This window comes from Podarcis muralis, chromosome 5 (genome assembly GCF_964188315.1).
Source record: "Podarcis muralis chromosome 5, rPodMur119.hap1.1, whole genome shotgun sequence".
NCBI classification, from domain to species: domain Eukaryota; kingdom Metazoa; phylum Chordata; class Lepidosauria; order Squamata; family Lacertidae; genus Podarcis; species Podarcis muralis.
This window is the reverse complement of record NC_135659.1, coordinates 97,910,079-97,938,060: the sequence shown is the minus strand read 5'-3', so window position 1 is coordinate 97,938,060 and position 27,982 is coordinate 97,910,079. Positions and strand designations below refer to the sequence as shown.

General features: G+C 48.1%; 1 protein-coding gene across 2 annotated transcripts; it reads left to right on the top strand.

Moving 5' to 3' along the window:
• Positions 1-1,119: 1,119 nt before the first annotated feature.
• FKBP1A (FKBP prolyl isomerase 1A) lies at positions 1,120-27,815 on the top strand. 2 transcript variants are annotated; one of them, XM_028735544.2, is made up of 5 exons: positions 1,120-1,300; positions 1,407-1,454; positions 25,348-25,460; positions 26,091-26,225; positions 26,713-27,815. In XM_028735544.2, exons 1-4 carry the CDS (start codon positions 1,264-1,266, stop codon positions 26,217-26,219), a joined length of 327 nt encoding a protein of 108 aa, XP_028591377.1. In that variant the 5' UTR covers positions 1,120-1,263; the 3' UTR covers positions 26,220-26,225; positions 26,713-27,815. The 2 variants fall into 2 exon arrangements, with proteins under 2 accessions (XP_028591377.1, XP_028591376.1); XM_028735543.2 differs by having other exon boundaries at positions 1,122-1,300; positions 26,091-26,255.
• The last annotated feature ends 167 nt before the right edge of the window (positions 27,816-27,982 follow it).

Sequence of the window (27,982 nt, the reverse complement as noted above, 5' to 3'; positions counted from 1 at the left end):
AAACTAGATATCGTGATTTTGGTTTTAATCACTGTTGACCATAACACAATTATCTTTCCCCTAAGAATAAAATCAGTCAGTGCACTAACAATTATGTACATTCAACTTGATTTTAAATTGGGATATTAATGTACTGTAAATAGGGTACTGCATTGTAGTCTACATCTGTTTAATACTCTGTACTATTTAAGAGTTGCTTAGAAGTATACAATATGTACAGTTACTTTCAAGAGCTAACATTTCTTTCCCCCACATCTCAAGGGGATTAAGTTCTTCCTTAATGGCTAGAACAGTAATAAATGATGCTCCTGTACATGTAACATAAGTACTACTGTCTGTCTGTAATGAAATCTGCAACTTTGTTTTCCAAAGTCCATTTTATTTTGATCTGTCCAGTATATTGCACTAATTCTTTAGTTATTTTCATTATATGAAATCTACCAAGTGTCAGAAAAGATGATTTAATCTATTGAACTGCTAGCAGAAACTTACATGTGCAGATTGTAAATTTGCAGTAATTGGGCTTAGCAAGGAAAATGACAGTTCACCAGTGTTTAGTTTTATATTGAGGTGCTCAGGTTTGAATAAAGTGGTATAAAAAAGGGGGGGGGAAAGAAAAAATATATATGTATTATATATATAATAACGCAGTAATATATGTATTAGTATATGTGATATACTAATACATATATATTTTATTAGTATTATTATTATTATAATATATATATATATATATATATATGTATTATATATATAATAACGTAGTAATATATGCATTAGTATATGTGATATACTAATATATATGTCTGTAGGAGAGTCGGGGGCGGTGAGGAAGAGCGAGCGAGGGAGCCGCCCGCTCTCCCTCTCCCGCCTCCTCCTCCCTGAGGGGCAGCAGCCAAGATGGCGGCGGCGTCTGCTCTCCCCTCTCCCTCAGCCGCGCTCTTTGCCCCTCCCACCGCCGCGGCCACGTGCGCCTGGCCTTTCCGAGCGGGCGCGCGCGCGACAAACGGCGGGGCGTGGCTCCGAGCGGCCGACTCCGGCGAGGCGAGGCAGGGCGTCGGCGGCGGCGGCGTGGGGCGGGGCCTCCGTTCTAAAAGGCAGTGCGCAGGCGCGGCTCCTCCCTCCCCGCCCCCTCCTCCTCCTTCGCTCCAGGCGTTGGTGGTTCGTCCGCCGTTGCTGCTCCTTCCTCTCGCCTGCCGGACTCGCCGCTGCCGCTCCTCCCGGTGCGCCTTTGGGGACTAGCATCGCCGCGGGCCGGGCCACATGGGCGTGCGCGTGGAGACCATCTCCCCCGGGGACGGTGAGCCCGAGAGACCCCCCCCCCAACCGACGACCCCCCCTCAAGAGGTTAGGGGGCACGAGCCCCCCTCTCCCCCCCCCATTAATTGCCTTTTTCTCTCATCTAGGGAGGACCTTCCCTAAGCGAGGGCAGACCTGCGTGGTGCACTACACGGGTGAGTCTCGTCGTCTGAATGACCCTCTTTTAACCCCCCCCCCCCGCTTGCCCCACTTCCAGGAATGTGGGGGTGGGGGCAGGCTTTTTGGTTGGGGTGGGGAGGGGTCGTCTGCAAAGGGTCTCTCTCTGTGTCTGGTGGGGAGGGAGTGGGGGGGTCACAGCTGCGTTTTGCGCTTGGAGCAGAAAAGGGAGGGGTGGAGGGGGCAACTGTGCGTGGGGGGGGGCGAGTGTGTCTCAGCTTGTAGGGGGTGAAATGTTATGGGGGGGGAGAGGCAGGAGCAGAAATCTGTGCCCCCCCCTCTTCCTTCCAGCAGAGGGTTAGGATATGGCTGGGCACGGTGGCATAAGGTGCAGTGGTTAGAGGAAATCCTTAATTGTCAAAAAGGGGGGGGGTGATTGGCAGGCTGAGGCTCCTCCTCTCTTACCTGGTTGCAAAAACAACCCCCTCCCTCCCTCCCTTGCATTTTAACCTCGCAACCCACAAACCTGCTTTGGGAAATTGGGTGGTGGGCACTCAAATCTGTGCCCTTTCTTCCCTTGGCAACTGATGCTCCTCGGGTCTTGCTGCATTCATCGAAGAGGGGTGGCTGTGTGGGGGTCTCTCCACATGCCCCCCCTCCACGCCAGCGAGCTTTGTGGTCTACGACACCCATGTTTAAACCCAGTGTGTGGTTTTTCCCTGAGCCACCACCTGCTCAGAGGTACTACTGGAGCAGCCACAGATTCCCAAGCAGCTGTGCTTGGGCTAGGCGGAAAGGATCTCACCAAAAGGAAGGTGCTACTTAGATAAGCTGTTTGCCCTTAATACTGCAATTTCGTCATAAATCTTGTTGTTTCTGGCAGGGGTCTTAGGCTGTGGTTGGCATCTTGTGGGGTTTATGCCGCCCTCGCCTGCAACCGCATGCTTCTCCGTCTGCAAGGCTAAAAAACATGGTTGAGGTTTCTATGTTTCTGGTCTGCTCTGTTTCCCAAGTGATTGTCTGTCATGCCAGCTCTTGTAAGGGAGATCCAATCTGCCCAGATTTATTTATTTGTTACAGTAGCTTGCTTACTTGCTTTTGGACGGTTGGAATATTTAAGGAACTTCCATAAGAACTGAGTGAAAAAATATGTTTCATGTTTGTGGGCAAGATTTTGGGGGCTGGGTTTTTTTTTAAAAAAAATCCTTCAGGAAAAAGCCTAAATTTATTGGGCAGTGGAAGCAAGCATTGAGGAAGGGGCCATAGCTAAGTGACAGAGCCAGTGCTTTGGGTGCGAAAAGTCCCTGGTCTCTCCAGGTACTGTTGGGGAGGACCCCTCCCTTCTGAAACCCTGGAGAGCTGCTGCCAGTGTAGATAACACAGAGCTAAATGGATCCAGTGGTCTGACTGAACATAAGGCATATCCTTGTTTCAGTGCATCTTGTTATTTTTATATACGTACAAAACTGCCTTAGGCAGACAGACCCGTAGTACATTTTGCCTAGCTTCGTTTATTTCAAGTCTCAGTGGCCTGGGTCCTTTTTCAGAAGCTGCTATGCCTGACATCCTGATCAGGAGCACAGGACTTGAGGTGCTGGTGCATGCTTTTGGTTAGTCTGGGTTGGTTAGTGGTCTTTGCGAATGGGCTGTTAATGTGGAGTTCATTTTTCACACCTTTGTGGTTTTAGTGATATGTGGATAGGTTTGAGGTTCCAATTATTACTGCATATCCGTGTGTGTGTGTGTTTAAAAAATGTGCTACCTTTCGGGTAGTCTCTGTTATCAAGTGTTCATTAGCATGTCAGTCACTGTCTCTGCACTCAGGCTGATTCTTTGGTGCTACACAGGTCATCTAACATATTTTTGTACTGCAAAATCTAATATTGGCAATGTGAGGAAAGCACAGGTCTTCAGACGATTGTGCCAAAGTACTGTACTTAATCACTTGGGTGCAATACTGTGGTGATTTGCATATTATATTAGAAGCGCTTCCATTTTGGCTCATGTTAAACCCTTTTAGCAAAGAGCGTGTCTGCTCCCTAGGTTGATCAAAAGCACCCAAATCATTGAGAGATGCCATGAAATTCATCTAGTTGGGAAGTCAGCTGGTGTGCTATGTACAGGCCCCCCGATTTTGAGGGTGGCTCTGAATCTGGTGGAACGTGAACTCTGTGTTCTTTGGTATCTACCTTCTTTGGTAGATATTTTGCTTTGCTGCTTGAAGCCCGATTGGTTGATCTGTGGAACTGACAGCTAATTTGTCCACTAAGGTATTCCCCTTTCTGTACTGGGATTCGTTGCTAGGAAGTGATGGAGACGACAGCCTAGTTTTTTCAAAGAAGGCTTCAAAGGCACCCATGGAATCGCTGGCTGCCCTCTATCTCTTACGGCTTCTAGCAACTTTAAATTGTAAATATTCACACAGCATCCTGAAATCCCTTGCCCTTCCCGCATGCAGTGAGTGATGATCCATACGTGAATTACTCATGGAAGGAAACCAGGGTCTGAGTATGGCAGGCTTCTGAAGGGCTGTTGGATTCCACTACTGGATTGCAGCTGGCCGAAAGCATCTCTATAGGCCCCATTGCCATTTTTACGGAGAGCCGTCTCACATCATTGCCTGACCCATGGAGAGACTGTGTGTGCTGCATAGAAGAGACCACCTGGGACAAGAATACAGGCAGTGACCTTTCTAGGTACGTCCAAAATGTGTGCAAATGCACACATTCGCATTGTGCCACACCTGGAAGTGATCTGAAAATGTCCCCAAAAGGGGTGGATCGGGGTGTTTGTAGGCTTTTTCAGTGGGTGTTTGGATTATACGTGATTTCACGTAAGCTTGCAGTGTCTCGGAAAGTGGCCCGCATGCAAATCGACCGCGGCCTGTATCATAATGGCTCTAATGTTGGGAGTTGGTGCAGAGTTCCACGTTCCTGATGCCGCGCAGTGAACGGTATGCATTGTGCACCTGCAGAGCTGGCCGCCCACGAGGAGCGAAGGTTTGAGTTCTTTCCTTGTAGGGCTTGAAGCTGTTTGTGGCGGGAGGGAGAACACCATGAAGTATGCAAGGCCAGAATGCTTTGCCGTGGTTGCGCTGTGACAACCCAGCTGCTTATATGGGTAGAGCTACTTCCAACAGCGGTTGGATGGATGGCCTGGTTCTTAGCAGCGTAGTGGCTTTTTTTTCTTCTTGGCACCCCTTCTTTGTACGCACTTGCAAGGGTTCTCATTGTGCCAGAAAAATGAAGAAGGCGTAACGCTAGCTGAGTGGTAGCTGCTCTTCAAACATCCTTGGGTGGCGGGGGAAGTAATCGGGAGACAAACGGGTGGAAGCTGTAAGATAGCAGTTAAACTTGCAGTCTGGGGAGTGAAATCTTTTTTGGAAGCCTCCAGGGAAATTCTGGGAATGCTGTCGATGGAGAGTATCCTGTTTTTAGGGGAAGACGCCAGGTTGAATAACCAGTTCTTTCAGTTCCGTGATGTAGCTGTGGAAGCCAAAGTGATTTTCTGGCCTCCAGGCTGCAGGGTCTGTGGGGAGTTGGCACAGCACCCCTTGGGTGCTTATGAGGGAGGACTCTCCCTGTGTAGCAGCCTTACTCTGGTGTGAGTTAAAACAGCAAAGGGTCTACCCCCTTAGAGATGTTCTCTTTAGCTCTGCCCTGCCTAGCTTGTGGAACGAGCTGGACTGCCGCCCTCACCTTTCGATCTCCTTTCATCCCTCCTGTGTAGTCAGGGGACCCCGTTCTTGGATGCCAAAGGGGGAGAAAAGGGAAGGCTTGGTGCCGGAGCAGACCTCCTCCCTCTCCCGGATTAGCAGCCACTCCATCTGTTTCTCTTTCCTTCCCTGCTGTCATTGGGTGGGGAAGGGAAATGAGGATGGTCTCTCCCTGGCTGCCGCTTGCGCTGACAGGAAGAACAAAGGGATGGCTGGCAGGGGACCTGGAGGCTGTTGGTTGGGACAGGAGATTCGCCCGCCCTCTGGGGCTGGCAGCGCTGCCTTCCTTTTCCGTGTCTGTGGAGCATTTGGGGAGGGCTGAGCCATAGGCAGCGCCTTTCCGTCATCTCCACTTCATTTGGGTGTGTGGGTGTGTGTTTGGACAACACCATCTTACCTTTAGCAAGCCCCGCGGTGCTAAAATGCAGCCGCTCTCCTTTCTCAGGTGTTTCATGCTCTGGTTTAGCTTTTTTTTGGCAAGGGCGATGTCTGCTCAAAAGGTTGGCCTGGTCTGATTTAGCGATCGGCATCCGATGTGAGCAGAATGCCAGATACAGACAGTGAGCAGTGACTACATTATTACATTATACACTGTTCCACAGCATTTGATATTTTCATTTACATACATTCATTCAAAATAAGATGGGTTTATGAAGCAATTCTATATCCTCCCACCACGCTGACAAAGAATTCTATGAAACAGTAGTCAATATCTGGAATCACTGTTCAGTGTTGGACATCATATTTGCCGAATACACAAAGCTTCACAGCTTGTCTTTCATCGTATAAAGTCTGGTACCTCACTTCATTTAAAGATTTTCAGAGACTTTGAGATTTCATTTTGTACTTGTTATGGTTTGAAGGAATTCAATGAAGATTGTCTATTGCATATGTACATGGTCATCGTGTTGCCTAGACATTGCTGACGTTCTCTTTGCAACACAACAGTTTTTGGAACAAAGCATGGAAGAGGAGGAGAAATGGGTTTGTGGCATGAGGATTGCATGTTCTGTGTCACAGGAGTTAAAAAGTTAGGATGGTTCTCCACCACAGCCTTCAGGGCATGTGTTGGGTGCTGGGAATTCTAAACTGCGATCCTGACCACACCTCATGGGGGCAGTTTTGGATTATGCAAGCTATAAATGAATTATCTCTGGTGCCAGTGTGGGAGCAACAGGGAGCATGGGTGAGGTTCTGTGCCCACAGCCTGAGGATTGGGGGCAGATGTGCTCATTCTTGTTAGTGCCTGAACTTCTTAGGAGAGGCAAAGACTGCGTAGCATTTCAGATGCATTTACAAGAACTGTCAGCTTAGTAGGAGCCAGTGGCGTAGCGTGGGGGGTGCAGGGGGGGCCGGCTGCACCGGGCGCAACATCTGGGGTTAGGGCAAATCCACGGGTTAGGGGACGCAAATCCGCGGGTTAGGGGGCGCAAATCCACGGGTTAGGGGGCGCAAATTACTTGCCTTGCCCCGGGTGCTGACAACCCACGCTACGCCACTGGTAGGAGCAGTTTGGGTTTCCCCACTGCAAGTCGTTTCCAGATGTGGCAGGCAAGGTGCTCCTCTCCCAAGCATGAAATTCATTTAAAATCAGCTTTATATGATTGAGAGCAGACTTTCCCAACTGGCCTGGTGGGGTAAGAAGCATCTGTGCCCCCACCGCTCCATTTTCATAACTGAACTGGAAGCAGGACACCTCTTAAAAAGAGAGCTGAACCAAATATCTGGTTTCATTCCTCAGGTAGAAACTAGTAATTCTGAGACAAATGGTGTTGATATTCTTTTCTCTTCAGTCGCCTCTGATCCTATTAATTCTCCTGCTCAGAGTATTGATCTCGGGTGATCTCAGCCATTCAGGGATCATGAATGGGATGATGCCACTGTATAGCCAATTGGAAATGACTGTAAGATGAGTGTGATTCACCTAATGAACTCTGTCAGCGGAAGCCCTGCAAAAGGGAAATTGGATTCCCACCCCCTTATATCCCTGTGCTCCCTGAAACTGACTCTGGGGTCTTGGGGTACCCCCAGAACAGTGCAAGGGGGATCTTTCTGCCTTGCAAGCGAAAATGCTTGTGCAGACAGAACACGTGTAATAGTGTGACACTGAGTTGCATGCACACAATATCATTTCAGACTACTGAGGGTCAGGGCCAAACAACGTATAGACGTAGTTTGCAGGGGATGCAAACTACAAAACATTGATAGTGTCAGCTTAAGGACTTATCAGACTGGTAACAGAAGTTAAAAGGCAATCTTCATTTTTTCACCACAACTTGGGAAAGGATTTTTCCTGTTCATGTTGGCCAGTATCCTTCACCTGGGATGTTGTGTGTTGGCATCTTACATAGCATGTTGCAAAACTTGCTGGAATGCGGCACCAAATTGTTTAGGCCGTGTGTGCTGTTGAGATTACTATTTTGAGGAAAATTATATATATATATATATATATATATATATATATATATATATATATGTATTTGCTTTCGTAGATTTTCACGGGTACAGGAATGCAGGTTTTGGTGTCCTCGGGTGTCTTCCCGTGTAAAAGTTGGGGTGTCTAGGCGACGTTTCGACGAGGTCTCACTCGTCATCTTCAGGCTGGTGCTTTCGGCTTCTTGTTACTGGAACAGAGCAGGATCTCAGTGTTTGAGTTCCTATAAATACTGTTGAGGAGGTGTTCCCAGGCTAGTGTGCCTTTTCTTCTTTTGTTCCTTAATTACTTGAGGGATATCTTGAGTGATTTCTTGAGTGATATCCTGAGTACCACTTAGGTGGGTCATAGGTGTGGATTAGTTGCTAAAGCCTTTGTGTCTTGACCTCTTGAACTTTGTGAAGAGTTTTTCTGGGAAGATGGCTGTACTGCACTAGTTGTGCTCTGGCTTGGCTTCGTGTATAGGGGCGAGCTGTGGTTTTGTGGCCTGTGCCAGCCAGATCTGTGTAGGGATTGCAGGGGGGTGCAGCATCCGGAGGTGCCACCATGGTTTGGCTACTGGATGGTGTCTGTAATTTATCTGTAGAGAGGGTCTGGGTTAGGGTCTGGTGTGGTTGATTGGTGATGGCGTTCTGTGTGCCTCTGGATCTGGTGTCAGCTTTTGTGGGGAGGGCTAATTTCCAGATGTCTGGCAAGCGGGATGTGTCGTCACGCTTGTTCATGTTGTGAGGGTGTTTCTCTATCTCGATGGCTTCCATGATTATTCTCTTGTGGTGATGTTCCATGTTAAAGAGCAATTTGGAATCTGCAAAATTAATTTCGTGTCCTGTTTCTTTCATGTGTTGGAAAAGAGAGGAAGTTTTTTCTTCTTTTTTGACGGCATTCTTGTGTTCTGCAATACGTGCATTTATTCGTCTGTTTGTTTGTCCAATGTACGTGGCTGGGCAGACTTTGCAGGGTATTTCATAGACCCCTTGGTTTTCCAACTGGATTTTATCCTTGGGGTTTCTGAGGATATTGGCTATTTTTTGGTTGGTGCAAAAGGCTGTTTTGATATTGTGTTTATGGAGGATTTTGCTAATTTTATCTGTAGTGCCCTTGATATAAGGAAGGAGGGCCATGCCATTGTTTTCTTCTGTGTCTTGGTTTTTGGGGGGTGTTTCTTTTTGGATTAGCTTCGTAACCCTGTTTTTCTGGTATCCATTGGCAATTAACACATTTGAGAGATTCTGTAACTCAGTTGTCAAGTGGTCTTTGTCAGCCAGGCGTTTGGTTCTGGAGATGAGAGTCTTGGCTACGGAGTTTATTTGTGCAGGGTGGTGGTGTGATTGTGCATGTAAGTAGCGGTTGGTGTGTGTTTTTTTCCGGTAGATAGTGTGTCCTAGGGAGCCATCAGGTTTTTTGTAGATTAGGACGTCAAGGAAGGGAAGTTGGTTGTTGGCTTCTATTTCCATAGTGAATTGTATTTTGGGGTGTAGGCTGTTGAGATGTGTGAGGAAGCTATCCAGTTTTTCCTTCCCGTGTGGCCAAATTACAAAGGTGTCGTCAACATATCTGAGCCAAACCAACTTCCCTTCCTTGACGTCCTAATCTACAAAAAACCTGATGGCTCCCTAGGACACACTATCTACCGGAAAAAAACACACACCAACCGCTACTTACATGCACAATCACACCACCACCCTGCACAAATAAACTCCGTAGCCAAGACTCTCATCTCCAGAACCAAACGCCTGGCTGACAAAGACCACTTGACAACTGAGTTACAGAATCTCTCAAATGTGTTAATTGCCAATGGATACCAGAAAAACAGGGTTACGAAGCTAATCCAAAAAGAAACACCCCCCAAAAACCAAGACACAGAAGAAAACAATGGCATGGCCCTCCTTCCTTATATCAAGGGCACTACAGATAAAATTAGCAAAATCCTCCATAAACACAATATCAAAACAGCCTTTTGCACCAACCAAAAAATAGCCAATATCCTCAGAAACCCCAAGGATAAAATCCAGTTGGAAAACCAAGGGGTCTATGAAATACCCTGCAAAGTCTGCCCAGCCACGTACATTGGACAAACAAACAGACGAATAAATGCACGTATTGCAGAACACAAGAATGCCGTCAAAAAAGAAGAAAAAACTTCCTCTCTTTTCCAACACATGAAAGAAACAGGACACGAAATTAATTTTGCAGATTCCAAATTGCTCTTTAACATGGAACATCACCACAAGAGAATAATCATGGAAGCCATCGAGATAGAGAAACACCCTCACAACATGAACAAGCGTGACGACACATCCCGCTTGCCAGACATCTGGAAATTAGCCCTCCCCACAAAAACTGACACCAGATCCAGAGGCACACAGAACGCCATCACCAATCAACCACACCAGACCCTAACCCAGACCCTCTCTACAGATAAATTACAGACACCATCCAGTAGCCAAACCATGGTGGCACCTCCGGATGCTGCACCCCCCTGCAATCCCTACACAGATCTGGCTGGCACAGGCCACAAAACCACAGCTCGCCCCTATACACGAAGCCAAGCCAGAGCACAACTAGTGCAGTACAGCCATCTTCCCAGAAAAACTCTTCACAAAGTTCAAGAGGTCAAGACACAAAGGCTTTAGCAACTAATCCACACCTATGACCCACCTAAGTGGTACTCAGGATATCACTCAAGAAATCACTCAAGATATCCCTCAAGTAATTAAGGAACAAAAGAAGAAAAGGCACACTAGCCTGGGAACACCTCCTCAACAGTATTTATAGGAACTCAAACACTGAGATCCTGCTCTGTTCCAGTAACAAGAAGCCGAAAGCACCAGCCTGAAGATGACGAGTGAGACCTCGTCGAAACGTCGCCTAGACACCCCAACTTTTACACGGGAAGACACCCGAGGACACCAAAACCTGCATATATATGTATATATATATATATCTCGCTTCTTCTGGCGCGCTTGAAGCACACTTTTGGTTAGATCAGTGCTCCTGCAATGGGTTTTACTGGGTGCTACCTGTATTTTAAGGGATGCGGGTGGCGCTGTGGGTTAAACCACAGAGCCTAGGACTTGCCGATCAGAAGGTCAGCGGTTTGAATCCCCGCGACGGGGTGAGCTCCCGTTGCTTGGTCCCTGCTCCTGCCAACCTAGCAGTTCGAAAGCACGTCCAAGTGCAAGTAGATAAATAGGTACCGCTCCAGCGGGAAGGTAAACGGTGTTTCCGTGCGCTGCTCTGGTTCGCCAGAAGCGGCTTAGTCATGCTGGCCACATGACCCGGAAGCTGCACACTGGCTCCCTCGGCCAATAAAGCGAGATGAGCGCCGCAACCCCAGAGTCGGCCATGACTGGATCTAATGGTCAGGGGTCCCTTTACCTGCATTTTATTTTACTTCTACACTTGGAACAAGCTAATTTAAATGGGCGGTTCTGCCCCCGTTTCTCATGTATACCATCTAATGGCTGCCTCAACGTGGTCTCTGGGCCATTGCCAAAATACATCCTGGTTTGGGTCTGATCCAGCAGACCTTCTCTTATCCACAAGGAAGATGATCGGAGTTTGTTAAACCAGTTTTCTTTGACATCCAAATTGGGCCAATGTGTCCTTATTGCTGCTTGCAAACAAAGATATCAGACTATGATGAGGGAGCACATGGGCCCATTAAGCCATCAGATCATTAGGTCTGAAGTGGACCAGGGTGTGTTCCAATCTTAAGAGTTAGATCTGGACCTGATGGCAGAGGCTTCAGTCGTCACGTCACACAGGAACACATCCTCTTGCGTGTATCTATTCAGATAAAGGACTGGTTTCAGTTCACGGCTAGTCTTTCTAAAATTCCTGAGCCCCATGCTTTGAACAACCTTGGCAGCTGTGTAAAATTTGGTGGTGTCTGATCATGGGGTACCTTTGGGTTTATACCGACTCCTAACTAACTGGTCCTCCAGAAGCACTGTTCTGCTGGGAAAAAAATACTGTGTAGGCCCACAGATTCCTAACCATATCACAGTTGTCCTTAATTTATTTTTTTTACATCTTTCCTACAATGCTGGAGAAAGCTCCTTGGGTGATATATTGCCCCAAATCAGTTTGAAATCCATATTGTGGTATCAGTTTCATATTTTTTGACCCGGCAATATATCGCCGTGTGTGTGTGTGCATGCGCTATGCAAAAATCACGATGCTGCAAAAACCCTGAAGCCTGCCCAATGCCTCTACATGGCTCCATCCTTATTTCAGACACTGTGATATATTAGCTGATAATATATCCCGATGTTGAGAGCCAGGTATCTCCCAGCCCTAAAACTCATAACAGAATCGCGTGAGAATGTGGGATTAAATAAAAATTAACCATTAGAAACTTAAAAAACCGCGGAAGTTGATAAGTAATAGCCAAGGCCAACTAGTAGGCTTGAGGTTTGAACTGGAGTCTTCTGGGTTCAGAGTGCAATCTGGGTTTGACAACACTTCCCCTTCTCCGTGGTTTGTGTGTTGAGTTACTTTTGCTGAAGAATTAAGGATAACAGGGACAGAGGAAGGTGGTTGTCTTAGTGATCTGTCCAGTTCATGTTCTAGAAATGAGATTGGATTGTTCCTTGTGGAACCATTCAAGGTTTTGTGGGCTTGGCTTTGGCAGTTGTTCAGCTCCCTTGTCGCTTGGATGATGCAGGAAGATGGAGATTCTGTCATGTTCGTGTGGTGCACGCGATGTTGTGGCTTTCAGGTTTCATTGCTGTAAGGCCCAGCTGCGTACTTCTGCAGGGGGTTGAACTAGATCAGCCTTTCTCAACCTGTGGGCCCCCAGATATTGTTGAACTACAACTCCCATCACCCCTAGCTAGCAATGCCAGAGTTCAGGGATGATGGGAGTTGTAGTCCAACAACATCTGGGGACCCACAGATTGAGAACCGCTGAACTAGATGATCCTCAGGGGTACCTTCCAACTCTGTGATTCCATTTTCTTCCATCAGAAAGCATAGAGGGGGCGAGGCGTGTCTGGGGTGGGTTTTGGGTTATGAGATAAGTGACACCCTGGAAAGCAGTGGTCAAGAACACAAGGGCATAGATTTCAGGGGTCTAAGCAAAGCAGCTTGTTTCTGGGCTCTCTGCAAAAAGTGTGCCTGTAAATATGCCCACCTCTTTGGCAATGCGTGGACTTGGGTGCCGGGCATGGTTTGGGCAATGTCATGGCATTTGAGGGGAGTGAGCCATTCAGAGACGGCACTGACAGGTGCCAAGAGACGCAGGCTCCTTTGGAGGCCCTGTTTGCCCATGAGTGCGCATGCAGAGCTTTGTGGCTTTTCTGTTCCTCACTGGTCATTGCTGAAACTGGGGAAGCCACAGCTTGCCTGTTCTCCCTCCCGCGTTCCCCTTCCCAGGATCCCCTCCTCCTAAGCAAGCAATGCGTGTGTTCTGACCTCCAATGGCCTGTGTCTTCTGGAGCAGCTGCTGCAACTGGTCTCCATCTTGCCTTTTTGTAGAACCTGACGGAGCTCGCCACAGTTTGCAAATAAGCTGTCATCGGGAGACTGTGCCCTTTCGTATCCCGACTTAAATCTGGACCTTTGCTCACCACCGCCAAGCCTCTTGTTGCTAACAGGACCGGCTGGCAGGCTCCCTAGGCTGCCAGAGAATCGCGTCTCCGTTCCAGTGCAGCAAGATGGCACTCTAGGAAATGTTGCACGTTCTGTTCGTACCTTCCCAAAGTAAATGGCTCTGGGACAGGAATGCCCTTTGTTTTTCCAGCCTCTGGCTTTAACGGGGACGTCTGCCTGCTTGGGAAGGACTTTACCGTGTAAGGTGATGAGGAGCCTTTGTAGCTGAAAGGCCAACTGTGCAGCCGGCACTTGAAGCGGCAGCGAAAGCAGCCTCTGAGACGCTCCTTGCTCTCTCTGTGCTGCAAATCGAAGTGGGTGGGAACTCCTGGGCCGCCTCTTGCCAATTTGCACATTGCCTTCTGAGGCTCTGGAGGGCAGCCTGCCAACTGTGGCAAAGACCCAGTGAATGCGAGATGTCTGACCTTCTTGAAATGGAGCCATTCTTCATTCAATTCAAATTGCACGTATAGGACTGTTGCCCAGGCTACAGGCACTCAGAGGGCTGCAGTTTCTCACTTCCTGCAACAAATGCAGCCTTTTGTTGTTTTCTGATCAAGTAACCTTTTAAAAGAGGGGCAGTGAATTGCAGCAGAGTTACACAGGGTGTCTGCCGTCTGCGGCAAATGCTGCAATTCTGTGCAAGATTACCTGAGAGTAAATCTACTTGGGAGTGATTTTTACTGAAGGTGGGAGAGATAAATAAGTAGCACTGAATTCAATGGGGCTCACATCTAAGCAAGCTTAGCATTAGGCTTTAAATTGCTTTATCTAATTCCACAGAAAGAAAATGGCATTCAAGGCAGTTGATATACTTTCCTGCCCCTCTCTCTGTGCTGCCGCATAATGCCTGAGGTGCCTTAAGTTGGCTTTGTGGGAGCTGCTCCATTTGAACCAGTGTGACCCACAGAAAGGTGAATTGGCTAATAAACGATGGCTGCCACAAATGCATGTTCAGCAGCTCAATTGCCATCTTTGTCCATACTGACTAGTTTTTAGCATCCTTGGAATTCTTCCAGCTTTTGAGAGAAGGATATGGATTTCCTGATCAGGAAATAATTGCAGGGGACCTGAACTCTCGATTCGGGAGTGGAATCTTAGCTGTGTAGAATTCGCATGTTGTGGTTATTTGGAGTGCGTACTCAACATTTTTTGGATGCGGGTGGTGCTGTGGGTTGAACCACAGAGCCTAGGACTTGCCGATCAGAAGGTCGGCGGTTCGAATCCCCGCAACGGGGTGAGCTCCCGTTGCTTGGTCCCTGCTCCTGCCAACCTAGCAGTTCGAAAGCACCTCAAAGTGCAAGTACCGTATTTTTCTCTCTATTACACGCAGATTTTTTCTCCTAAAAAGGAAGGGGAAATGTCTGTGCGTGTTATGGAGCGAATGTGGGGGGGGGGGTCCCTGGAGCCGATTAGGGGAGTGCAGGAACAAAAATCAGCAAAAATCAATTGTGCGTTGTGTCGGAGAGGGAAACCTGAAAAGAGGAAGTGGTTGCTTTCCTACATTCTGCCTCAGGGTCTTACTGCCCACCCTCCTCTGTTTCGTTGCTGTGTTTGCTCAAACGGAACAAAGAGCAGGCAAATCCCCTCCCCTCCAGGCAAGCAGAGGGGAAAGCAGAGGTCTTTCCTTCTAATTCCTCTCCGTGCTTTCTTAGCCAGCTGCTTCTCTGCACACCGCTCTCTTGTCCCTTCTGTGTTTTTCCTTCACTCCCCACTTAAAATGTAGTTACAAAGCATGGATCCACATGGATCCTCAGGATCTTTGCATTGGGCCACCCCAAATTCACCATCAGATCACATAGCAGCCTGCCCCCCTAAAATCACATACCCACTGTTGCCTGGGGCTGCAATGGTGCAAAAACGTGGTTAAAAAGCATGGATCCACATGGATCCTCAGGATCTTTGCATTGGGCCACCCCAAATTCACCATCAGATCACATAGCAGCCTGCCCCCCTAAAATCACATACCCACTGTTGCCTGGGGCTGCAATGGTGCAAAAATGTGGTTAAAAAGCATGGATCCACATGGATCCTCAGGATCTTTGCATTGAGCTACCCCAAATTCACCATCAGATCACATGTCTGTGGCCACAGCATGAAGCACAAAAATGATACATCCACTGTTTCATTCAGAATTTTTTCCCTTGTTTTCCTCCTCTAAAAACGATGTGCGTGTTATGGTCAGGTGCGTGTTATAGAGCGAAAAATACGGTAGATAAAGAGGTACCGCTCCGGTGGGAAGGTAAACGGCGTTTCCGTGCGCTGCTCTGGTTCGCCAGAAGCGGCTTAGTCATGCTGGCCACATGACCCGGAAGCTGTACGCCGGCTCCCTTGGCCAATAAAGCGAGATGAGCGCCGTGAGAATCGGCCACGACTGGACCTAATGGTCAGGGGTCCCTTTACCTTTACTCAACATTTTAACTTCTTAAGATCAATTCAGTAGCCAGCCGAAAAAGGCTTCAAGGAGCGTTCCATTGTGTTCATGTCCTGCTTGGCCACTGAAAACAAAGTGCCGGATCTTTGGTCTCATGCAGCAGCCAAGCTCTTGCTACGTTCATTATTATTATTATTATTTTGCATTAGATGCTGCATGCTATGCCATTTTACTTCGGTACATGCATGCTGCATTCCTTGAGATAAGCCTTAACGCCCCCCCCCCCGGGGGGGGGAGGGGCAAGGATAAAACAGTCAAATGATGTGAAGTGCAAAAAAATAAAATAGAAATAGTAGCCAAATACAGTGCTTGAACTGTATTTGGCTGCTACTGAACAGGAATATTTTTACCGCCTTCTGTAAAAAGGTGCCTCAGACGTCTCTTAAAATACAGTGGTGCCTCGCAAGAAGAAAATAATCCGTTCCGCGAGTCTCTTCGTCTAGCGGTTTTTTCGTCTTGCGAAGCAACCCTATTAGTGGCTTAGCGGATTAGCGCTATTAGCGGTTTAGCGGCTTAGCGGCTATTAAAGGCTTAGCGGCTTAGCGGCTATTAAAGGCTTAGCGGCTTAGCGGCTAAAAGGCTATTAGCGGATTAGCGGCTTAGAAAAAGGGGGGGAAGCGAAAAAAAATTGCAAGACTCGCAAGACGTTTTTGTCTTGTGAAGCAAGCCCATAGGGAAAATCATCTTGCGAAGCAACTCAAAAACGGAAAACCCTTTCGTCTAACGGGTTTTTCGTCTTGCGAGGCATTCGTCTTGCGGGGCACCACTGTATAATTCCACGGAGCTAGAAAGCACGACGCCTTGTCCCAGGAGGAAGCTGAGAAGGGCTGCGGCTTCAAATGTGGAAGCTCTCGTACAGGCATTGGCCTCTTGCGAAAAACGGATGTGCGCTGCTTGGATCCCTCGATGTCTCAAGCTCCGGGTCCAAAGCTGCACTTTCTACCTTGTCAACTTTTCCTCTTTGCTCTCGGCCGTTCCCCTCCTTATCCGTGGTGGCAAACATCTCCATCCATCCTCCTGCTCTGGAGGGGAGTCCTGGCTTTGTCTTCTGCTCTCTTCCTCCTCCTTCTCCTTTTCTTCCTCCTTCTCCAAGTGGGGGGCTGTGCCTTGTCAGTATTTGGCAGTCTCCCCCGTGCTTGGAATGTTAGATTTGATTTTGCTGCAAGAATGTGTTTTGATTCACAAAAAAACCGTGTGGGTTTGGTATTCTTTGGCCGTTTTGGAGGCTGGCTTAATTTGATAACGAGGCCAGTAAACATTTGTTACCCTAAGTGGGGACTGTTATGCAATTCTGCATACATGGGAAAAAAACAAACCCCAAACTGTTGATTTCTTGTTGAGTGCTGCATTCTGAAGAGGATAAGTGTCTTTGGCTTTAAAGGAAAAGTTTTTAAATTCCTGTTCCTCCAAGGCAGCCCAGAAAGATAACCATAGTTAGTACTGTACTGAATGCCACTGAGAGGGCCAGGAGAACAAATGGACTTTTGCTTCTTCACCTGTCTCCCCGCCTGTGTCATCTGCTTGTGCAACAGAGGTGGCTTCCAGGCCAAAATCTAGGAGGCATCTAGCATAGCTAGTTTGAATCCAGAAACCCTAGAGCCATATTACGCAACCCGGTGGGTCAGCGGGTGTTCAAATCAGGGGTCCAGATATTATTTTCTTTCCAGCAGAGTCTGTATCACTGCCTCTTTGAGTACCAAAGGCACGAACCTCTCTCTAGGGCAGCGGTTCTCAACCTGTGGGTCCCCAGATGTTGTTGGACTACAACTCCCATCATCCCTGACCCACCGGTCCTGCTAGCTAGGGGTGATGGGAGTTGTAGTCCAACAACATCTGGGGACCCACAGGCTGAGAACCGCTGCTCCAGGGGGAGCGGTTTCCACCTTCCACACACAGCCTCCCTTGTCCTTGTGTCCTGCTCCAGTGTTTCTCAAACTCCAGCTGTTGCTGGACTACAACTCCCATCATCCCTGACCCACTGGTCCTGCTAGCTAGGGATGATGGGAGTTGTAGTCCAACAATAGCTGGAGACCCACGTTTGAGAAACACTGTCCTACTGTTGAGCAAGGCCAAGTACAAGAAATGAAAACAATGCAGCTACTTTCCTTCCTTTGCTCTTTTGAATTGCCCTTGGGCCAGGACGCGTTCCCTTGCACTGCTGTGCTTTATAAGTCAGCATAAGAGCACGCACTGTTTGAATCTGGCTTGGGCTGGGGAGAGTCCTGCCCAGCCCATGTGCAGAAGGGAATGCTGGCAGCGGAAGCAGACCCTGATCACGCCCAGTGTGCAACTAACAGGAGATCTACACCTGTGTGTCTGCAGCTCCTGACATGAAAAACCAGGGCTGTTAATGAGACCCATATCTGAGGTGCTTTAATACAGGGCATTGGCAACCTGAGAGCAGGTAGGCAGCGCTGGGGAGCTGTTGTGTTCTTCCCCACCTTCCCCCTTCGCAGGAACCTGGCCTGCGTTCCCCAAAGCAGAAGGCGCAAAGCATCGCATGGATTTTTAGGGATTATTCGAGCTCAGGCGCCTTCTGTGCTGTTCGCACGAGCATGCAAGTTTATCCTAAGAGGTCTGCATTCTGTGAAGACGTGTGGTGTTGCCCCAGAGTTCTTGTCGGCTCCCTAGGAAGAAAAAGAGAGAGCCGCAACTGTGGTAGTCAGGCAGTCTGGGAAAATTGGGGCATGGCTCTACTGAAGTCCTGTTTCTGTGCAGTATATACTTAAGAAATCTGGGTGCATGCAGCCACACCACTTTGTCTCCTTCCTTTAGTCCTAAGGCAGGATGTGCATTACTGGCCCTCCTTGCTGGGAGCTGTTCTCACCACTTTGCTATCGCTACTGTGCGCTCACACTATTTCATTTTCAACCGCTGTCCTCACTGCTTTCAGTATCTTGCTCTTCAGGCCTGCCAGTCTCTCGGACTTCTACTGGCTAAACCCTTCCATCTTCCTCCAGCTGCTGCCCTGCACTTTCAGCTCATTTGATCTCTTTAAGGAAGGGACTGCGACCCTTTTAGGCCTGTTGGCAAATTTGGATTTCTGAGGCACGCCCCCCCCCCCCCATCACTACTTTTCTGCTTCAGAACAGTGTGGAAGGAAGCAAGAGGGTGCATAGCTCACACTTCACTTTTCTAGAGGATCTGTGTTGTAGTATTAGTAGTAAGTAAATAAATAAAAAATTAAAATTTATTATTTATTCCCCAGCCACTCTGGATGGCTTCCAACAAGAGATTAAAAATACATTAAGACATCAGTCATTAAAAACTTCCCTAAACAGGGTTGCCTTCAGATCTAGTCAGTTCCAGTAGAATTAATCGGAAGCTTCAGGTGCATATACAGTCGTACCTTGGTTTTCGAACAGCTTAGTTCTCGAACGTTTTGGCTCCTGAACGCTGCAAACCCGGAAATGACCGTTCTGGTTTGCAAACTATTTTTGGAAGCCGAATGTCCAACAGGGCTTCCGCAGCTTCCGATGGGCTGCAGGAGCTTCCCACGGCCAATCAGAAGCCACGCTTTGGTTTCTGAACATTTTGGAAGTCGAATGGACTTCCGGAACGGGATTCCGTTCGACTTCCGAGGTACAACTGTACAGCCAAAAGTGTAAGTGGGAAAGAGTGCCTCTTTTTCAGCCTCCTCCTTGGGAGGTCTCAGAGGGGGAAGACCTCAATGCATACATGTGTTGTGGCCTAGGCCATTGCAGACGTTAGGCGCATATAAGGTTTGCCAGTCAAAAGGAGTGGCTAGAACAGGAATGCATCCCTGGAAAGCAATGTGACAGGGAGTCTGGAAAGGTGGCGCCTGAGAGCAGGATGGTGGTAGCATGTTGTTGTTGTCTAGTCGTTTAGTCGTGTCCGACTCTTCGTGACCCCATGGACCAGAGCACGCCAGGCACCTCTGTCCTCCACTACCTCCCGCAGTTTGGTCAAACTCATGCTGGTAACCTCGAAAACACTATCCAACCATCTCGTGCTCTGTCGCCCCTTCTCCTTGTGCCCTCCATCTTTCCCAGCATCAGTGTCTTCTCCAGGGAGTCTTTTCTTCTCATGAGGTGGCCAAAGTACTGGAGCCTCAGCTTCACGATCTGTCCTTCCAGTGAGCACTCAGGGCTGATTTCCTTAAGAATGGATGCGTTTGATCTTCTTGCAGTCCATGGGACTCTCAAGAGTCTTCTCCAGCACCATAATTCAAAAGCATCAATTCTTCGGCGATCAGCCTTCTTTATGGTCCAGCTCTCACTGGTGGTAGCATACGGACGCTCAATTCCTTGCTCTCCGCTCTCCGGTAAAATCAGAATCAAAGCCTCACGCATCATTTGCAGCCTCTAGACGTGTGTTCAGAACACTTAGGAGAAAATATCGGTCTGGTTAACCATTTTGTCGACAAGGTCTGTTTCTCAAAACTCGTTCATCAAGTTACGGGTGACATGGATGCTCCCTGCAGAAGGACTCTGTTAGAGTCTGTCTGTCTGTCCCAGCCAAAGATCTGAGTATTCCTGGCTAAACTGGGCATGGAACCCCTTTGCGTGATGACAATATGTAAGATGTTTGCGTTCCCGTGCGTAAAATGTAAGTGCAGAACTTTTCTTGATCTCCTGTTATTGTCGTCTTACTATAGAGGAGCAGCAGAAATGGTATACACCGCAGGTGGGCAGGCTCCCCTTCCTGGCCCTTCCTCACCACCCTCCTTGAATATGTTTACCTGGCTAGAATGTGTCCTTGAAGTCTGGTCACCCAGAGTATGTGCAGAAACTGGCCTTCTTGTACAAAGGCAACGCCACAAAATGGCCATGTAACTGTTGGCAGGTTGCCTGGAAGAGATTGCAGCCATTGGGTTGGGGGGAACGGGTTCCTTGCTCCTGCCATGCACATATAATTAGGTGTAAACCCTATTGGCCTTGGTGGGGCTTACTTCTGACTAGACGAGGACGGATTGCACCGTGAACGTACCCAAACAAAACTGCTGATGCCTATCTTCATTGCTTGACTTTGGTCAAATTGCCTGGTGGGTTTAAATTTCCCAGGTTCCAAGAGTCCTTTTGTTCAGGACTTTCCCAAAGGTCCTTGTGCTTGGATCCCAAAGGCTAATCTAGGCGTGCTCAGCGGAATCTTTCACACTCCCCGCAGCAGATTATCAAGCCAGCGCACCAACTTTGAAAAGGAGTTTCCCTGCCATGGGGCTGAGGCCTGCTCTTTTATAATACAAGGCCAAAGTGCTGTGGATGCTCAGAACTTTTAAATGTGTTGTGGAAGTGGAGATTATTGGGTTGTCTTTGTTTTTATTTTTATTATGTATTTTGTCTTTTATATATTGCGATTTTACGTTGTGAACCGCCCTGAGATCTACGGGTATAGGGCAGGGATGCGGGTGGTGCTGTGGTCTAAACCACTGAGACTCTTGGGCTTGCCGATCAGAAGGTCGGCGGTTCGAATCCCCACGACAGGGTGAGATCCCGTTGCTCTGTCCCAACTCCTGCCAACCTAGCAGTTCAAAAGCATGCCAGCGCAAGTAGATAAATAGGTACCGCTGCAGCGGGAAGGTAAACGGCGTTTCCGTGCGCTCTGATTTCCGTCATGGTGTTCCATTGCACCAGAAGCAGTTTAGTCCTGCTGGCCACATGACCCGGAAAGCTGTCTGTGCACAAACGCTGGCTCCCTTGGCCTGAAAGCGAGATGAGCGCCGCAACCCCATAGTCGCCTTTGACTGGACTTAACCATCCAGGGGTCCTTTACCTTCATAGGGCAGTATACAAGTTTTATCATCATCATCATCATCATCATCATCATCATCATCATCATCATCAGGCTGCTGTTCTTTGGATCCTGGACACGGTTTCTAGACCACCCTTGCCCTGAAGCATCTCTTAAATACTTACTGCTGCCTCAACACAGGAGTGAGCGTTCTCATTTCCTTGACCACTTAAGCTCGGGCAAGTTGTGGTTGACATAGCCAGGGAAGTGAGTATTTCGGAATGTGTAGCATTCTTTTAGCTCCTGGGATCTATGCAGTTGTGCCTTTCAATTGACCTATTTTAAAAATAACTGTGCGTGATTAATTCATCTGCTTTTGTTTAAGCTGTGTGCGCATCTTAGGCAAACGGTGCCTCGAAAGGTGACTTAGAAGCACGTTCTAAATAAAAGTGGAAGAATTGTGCTGAACATGGGTCCTCACTCCTTCACCAAGCTCAAAACCCGTGAGCGCTTCAGGTTCAGAATCGGCCAGTGGGGGAAGAGGCGGACTAGACAAATGTACCAACCTCCTTGCTCTGGACACGAATGTCCCTGTATCTCGCTCGGCTGTCTCCCAAGATGAGTCTTGCCCTTTTGAAATGGAAGCCGATCCTGTCAAGCTGGCCATTACAATCCAAGCTCACCACGGCTCTTAATTTGTAGAGAGCCCCATGGCAGGAGGGGTCTTGCACTGGATGTATACAGGTCCTTCAAGGGGTAAAGAGCTCCTTGCTGTTTTTTTCCTGGACCAGAATGTAGGTCCTTGGAACCTCCTTCCCTGCTGGTCTTAAGTTCTTGGCCAGCCCTGTGCTTAGCTGCATATCTCACTTAATCACAAACTAATCCTCTTTAATGGTTGTGGCAGACCTGTTGCGGATGCCTGCGAACTGCAAGGGCTCCCCAAAGGCTTTTCTCCTGGTTGCTTTCTGCCTTTTCTGGAAATATCAATCGGTGGGTCCTTTCTTGCAGCCACATGTGACCCGCTTTGCACAGTTGTGAGCAGAGAGCAGCACAATCAGTTTATGTCTGGAAGCCTCCCCTAATGACACTTATGGTAATGTTCGTAGACTATTTTAGAGAGTAGTCAAAGCACTTCACAAAATTTATCACATACCATACTTTTCTGCGTACAGTCATACCTCGGGTTAAAGACGCTTCAGGTTGAGCGTTTTTAGGTTGCGTTCCACGGTGACCTGGAAGTAACGGAACGGGTTACTTACGGGTTTCGCCGCTCGCGCATGTACAGATGCTCAAAATGACGTCACGTGCATGCGTAGAAGCGGAGAATTGCGACGATGCGCAGATGCGGGTTGCGTTCTGCTCAGGATGTGAACGGGGCTCCAGAACGGATCCCGTTCACATCCAGAGAGGTACCACTGTATAAGACTAGGTTTTTTGGTGTGTGTTTTTTTTATAAAAGTATGCTAAAAAGTTGGGGTTGTCTTATACATGGATAGTACACAGGGTGGACATTTGATTGGTTGCTGCCACTGGTTTCAGTGGTTATTGGGCAGTCCTCCGCAAAGAAAGCTCAACAACTCTATGCCATCACCCCCATTTTCTAAAATGTTAGTCCCCCAAAATAGGGGGCATCTTGTACATGGTGGCGTCTAATACACTGAAAAATACGGTATTTAGAAGCAATGTTTTGAGCCTACATTATCTGCTTCCTTTAGTCCAGTTGCTGAAGAGCAAGTGGGAAGCACCTTTGACCTTTGAGTGCTGGTTCATGGCTGCTGAAAGTAGGATACTGGACTCTCTATTAGTCCCCAGGTCTGTTCCAGCAGGGCTGCTTGTGTAGGCTTTGAAGGTCCTGTGTGAGTGTCTGGAGGCGGTTGGAGGATGGATGGTGGCTAACAGATTGAGGGCTCATGGGAGTCCCTGGATAGGGACATCTCAGAATAGTAAGTGTGTGGCCTGTTTGTATGGAGTTTTATAGAGAGCTTATTTCTGAACAGCATATGACCTAATTATCCATTGGCCTTAGTTAGACTCCTGGATTTATTTTTTGTTAGAGCCTTACTGTTGCTTCTCATTCTTATTTTCAAAAGAAATCAAAACCCATTTTTTCAATCACTGAATGCTGGCGTTGAGTGGTAGCTCTTTTAAGAGTACACTAAAGGCATGTTATCAGTTCTCTCCCCTGCTTCCCAGAGGCGATGTGGGGCAGGCGAGACACAAGTTAATGTTGTGGTCCTCTCGTTTGGTGAACACCACAACTTCCTGTGCATCTAAGATGCCGTCGCTCTGTGGTTTCATCAGCCAAACTTGGTGTCGTGTAGCAAACTTGGTCACGTTAGGTCTGGATGTTTCTGTGACCTCTGTAATTAAACGGGAACTTGGGGCACAAGGCTGATTTTGGATAACCCTGGGCTGGCCGAGAAAAAGTTAGTATTCTGCTCATGCCCCACTACTGGAAAATTTCACAGTGCTTTAGAAGCAGCGCCTTTCCTTTAAAAAAGAAATTAAAGAAAATTATTGGTTTTTTAACATATCATTTTCAACAATTATTAAACATACTTTTATATCTTATACATTTTTTTTGCTTCCAGCAGTCACATCTGAAAATTTTCCAATGTTTTCTACTTAATTTACATTTTTTTACTTCCACTATTACATTTAAATATCATAACTAATGTCTCTCTTCTTTTCTTTGGAAATATTTCATATTTTCCTCCTTACAAAACTTCTTGTAGTCCTACTAGCGTAATTTGTTGATTACAGTTGCTCTTCAAATAATTCGTATCTTTCTTCCAATCTTCTGTGAATCTCTGGTCTCCCAGGTTTCGAATCCTTCCTGTCATTTTATCCAATTCTGCGTAGTCCGTTAATTTCGTCTGCCATCCTCCTTTCGTCGGTATTTCTTCTTGCTTCCATTTCTGGGCCAACAATACACTTGCTGCTGTCGTTGCGTATAAAAACAGTTTAATATCCTGTCTATTCATGTCCTCACTTATAATACAAAGTAAAAATGTTTTAGAAGCAGCGCCTTTCCTTGAAGGACATGTTGCTGTTGGGGTCTTGGGCACTCATTCAGCAGACGCAAAAGCTGCCAGCCAGGTGGTGGGTCTCTTGCCCCTCTAGGTGGGGCAAAGGGGTCTGTTCTGGTTTCTGCATGACGTGGCATCATTCAATGAGTTGGCTGCAGTGCTGGTAACCAAATCCCTGTCTTGTAATTCCCTTTTCCATCCACGTTTCTGCTTTAACAGCAGTGAATTTGGGGAGGCGTTGTGTAGACAGGGCCGTGGTTTGAGGAATCCTAATTGGGGCCCGGGGGGTGGGTGGTGGCTGGCTTTATCAGGGTGGGGTCTTTCTCTTGGTTTACTCACCAGAGCTCAGGAAAATGGGAAGGGTCAGAGCATATTTTCATCTGGTAGCAGAAAGGGTTCAGAAAGGACATATCCTCTGCCCCAAGCAGCTTACAATCCAAATTTCCTTTGCAAGGCGGAAGTGAAGGAAGGAGGAAATAGCAGAAATATGTGCAAACACAGTTAAGACGGATTACATTTCCATTCAGTTGGGGAAGAGGACTGAGGGTCAAGTCTGTGGGATTCACTGAAGAATCACTGAGAAGGGATCTGAAGAAAAAAGGTTCCATCTCTGTGGAGAGCGTCTCCCTGGTGCCTGTTACCGATTTTGTATTACAGTCGTACCTTGGTTTTCGAATTTAATCCATTCGAAAAACCAAGACGCAGTTTCTGATTGGCTGCAGGAGCTGGACGTTCGGCTTCTGAAAATCATTCAAAAACCGGAACAATCACATCTGGTTTCTGATCGTCCGGAAGCTGAAATGTTCGAGTTCAACGGCGTTCTGAGGTTCCACCGTAGTTGACCGTTATCGACTGAAATCTGTCTCACTGAATTAATCTGCCATCTGAATTCCTCTCCCCACCCCAGTTGAGAGTCCTGTGCTCTTTGACATGTGTCCAATTTGTTTCCTTTGCTGGCACGATCCTCCTGGGAAATGTTTCTCTTGGGTGTATTTTGCCCCCAGGATGACGTTCGCTTCCTTTTCCATCACAGGTATGCTGGAGGATGGAAAGAAGTTCGACTCGTCCCGTGACAGGAACAAGCCATTCAAGTTTGTGATGGGCAAACAGGAGGTCATCCGTGGCTGGGAAGAAGGGGTTGCCCAGGTGTGCAGGTTTGAACAGTGCCAGGTGGCAGGAGTTGGGCGGAGAGGAGAGTTGGGGGCTCTTCCTGCTTTGTGTACACGAAGCAGGAAGATTTGGTGGCTGAAAGGGATGGGGCGATATTTTGGGCCAGCTGGGATTTCCCCCCACAATTGGGATCTGGCTCGCAATGACCTCAGTGGGGTTTACCTGGAGAGAACAACCTCTGTCTTATCCCTGCCTTTTGCATGTGAGTCACAGTGGTGAGAGATTTGCATATCATGCCAGCCATCTCATGATAAGACTGAAGTGGATGCAGACTAGAAATGGAGGCATCTCTCAGCGTCCTTTCGGGAATAGTTTGCAGCTAAGCCTGTCTGCCTTGTCCTCCTTGCTGGAATGGAGGGAATATGAAGGATGTGGCCAGCCAGTGTCTCGCCCCCCCGCCCCCCAGACACAGCAGGGAAACCTGAGGCCTTTTGCTGCCAGGCTTTTCTTTGTCTCTCTCTGTTGTACACCTTGCCTTTTCCGGCCTTTGTGTGTTTCAGAAACGGGGATTCAGACACCTTCTGTGGAGGGAAACAAAGGCTGAGGGGGGGTGGGGGTGGGAATGGGCTGCATCTGCTCTAACGGCCTGCTGTGTTCCTTTTGCAGATGAGCGTTGGGCAGCGAGCCAAGATGATAATCTCGCCAGACTATGCCTACGGTGCCACCGGCCACCCGGGTATCATCCCACCCAACGCCACCCTAATTTTTGACGTGGAGCTTCTAAAAATGGAATGACAAGAGGCATGTGTTCTTCCATTTCCCTGCTCCGGGGTAGGTGACGGTATCGGAAGACTCCTCGGGAAAGAGAGACAGACAGAGAGAGAGACAGAGAAGAGGCACTTCCAGTGGCTCAGGGAGAGGCAGGTGTTGGGAGGCCTCCGTCTGCGCAGAAATCTCTAGAACGGGGCACCCTGGGCCCATTCATCAGCCTGGCACAAAGCGTGACTATCTTGCCATAAGTGGCAATAGCAGGAGATTGAGAGCTTCCTGCCAGAGCTGAACTTGGCACCTGAGCAGGGTTGCCTGGGCAACTAATGGGTACAACGCCTTGAGTCAACAGGGCTGAGGTGTCGGATCTTCTCCACCCGCCCCTTTCTCTCTCTCTCTCTCTCTCTCTCTCTCTCTCTCTCTCTCTCTCTCATTCTCTGTACAGCGCAGCTGCACCCCTCCTCTCCAGGGCAAACTCTAAAGCAAGTTCCCTTTTTCTTTTTCTTTTTTGCCTTGACAGGTTTGGCACATGGAGAAATCCAGAAATCTCTGCTTCAAGACGAATGCACATGAATTTGTATGGAGCTTTCCCAGCTGTCCACTACATCCACCCTGATTTGAATGTTTTTGGGTCACTCGGCTCTGCTTCTGAATCTCCTTCCTTGTTTCCTTTCAATATTTGACATTTTTAAGCTACATGCTGTAAAACCTCAGCTTATCTGTTCTCTTGTTTTTGGGGTTTAATGGTTTTTTGTTTTTGTTTTGGTCAGGTTCTTTAATCTTATTATATATATTTTTTTGGTGTAGACTTGAGTTGTGTATGATCGAGCATTGCTAGTAAATATACTGGTTGGTTCACATTATATAGGAAAAGTTGCTTGAGACGAGGCAAGCCTTTGTTTCGTTTCCGTTTTGGGGAAGTACCTTATTGTATTAAAAAACCGATTTTTCTGCTGCAAAGCCATACAAAGCAGTTTGAGAGGCTGTCGAGGGCTGAATCACCGGGAAGCCTCAGTCATAGGAGTTGATACGGTTCTCTGCCTGAAACCTGGGGCCACAAGAGACTCTTCCCCCCCCCTGCCCCCCCACCACTACCATCTTGGGGAAGGGGCATCTTCCATGGTGACGTAGCGTCAACCTTGTTGCTCTGGGGGCAGCTCTCTCCCCCAGCCCACTGACCTCTTCCGCCGCACCCCTGCCAGTATTGTGGTGCGTGGTGTTTTCTACTGGATTTTCAGGATATTTTTACCTTTTAGCAGTCTGAATCCCCGCAGCTAGCTAAATTCAAGGACTTCGAAAGGTGCTGCTTTCCCCACGGGGGGGTGATGGGGGTGGTGTGAACCCGTGCCCGCTCCCCAGCCCCCCCGAGTGCGGACACAACGTAGAGAGTTCTTAACGGAGATCTGATGCTGGTCATCGCAGCTTGCCACAGCCGCCTGGGCAATGCACCGGCCCCCATCCTGGTGTCCTGCTGACCCCCTCCCCATCCCCTCACGTAGTGAGTTTTGGTAAGAGAATTGCCGCTGCCTCTTCTTCCTCCTCCGCCGCCTCCTCCACCATCACCACGTAAACACATAGAGTTTTATTATTGCAATAAAAACGCTTTACGCTGGCTTTTCTCAACTCCGGGCATGTTGTTTGTCTTGGTTATTGCCTCCTCTTGCCGCTCTGGGAAATGGGTTGGCCTCCGGCGTCTTTATTGGTTGTGTTCTTGTCCTGTTCTTTCCTTCGCATCGTGGCACCCGAGGCATCCAGCCACGCGCCAGCCTAGCTCCTGCAAAGGGTCGAAG

What these genes read in the sequence shown, in the direction of transcription:
- FKBP1A (XM_028735544.2), top strand. Translation starts at nt 1,264, where the DNA reads ATGGGCGTGCGCGTGGAGACCATCTCCCCCGGGGACG. An exon ending in GACCATCTCCCCCGGGGACG is followed by an intron (nt 1,301 to 1,406) that starts GTGAGCCCGAGA and finishes TCTCTCATCTAG; the next exon opens with GGAGGACCTTCCCTAAGCGA. An exon ending in GGGAAGAAGGGGTTGCCCAG is followed by an intron (nt 25,461 to 26,090) that starts GTGTGCAGGTTT and finishes TTCCTTTTGCAG; the next exon opens with ATGAGCGTTGGGCAGCGAGC.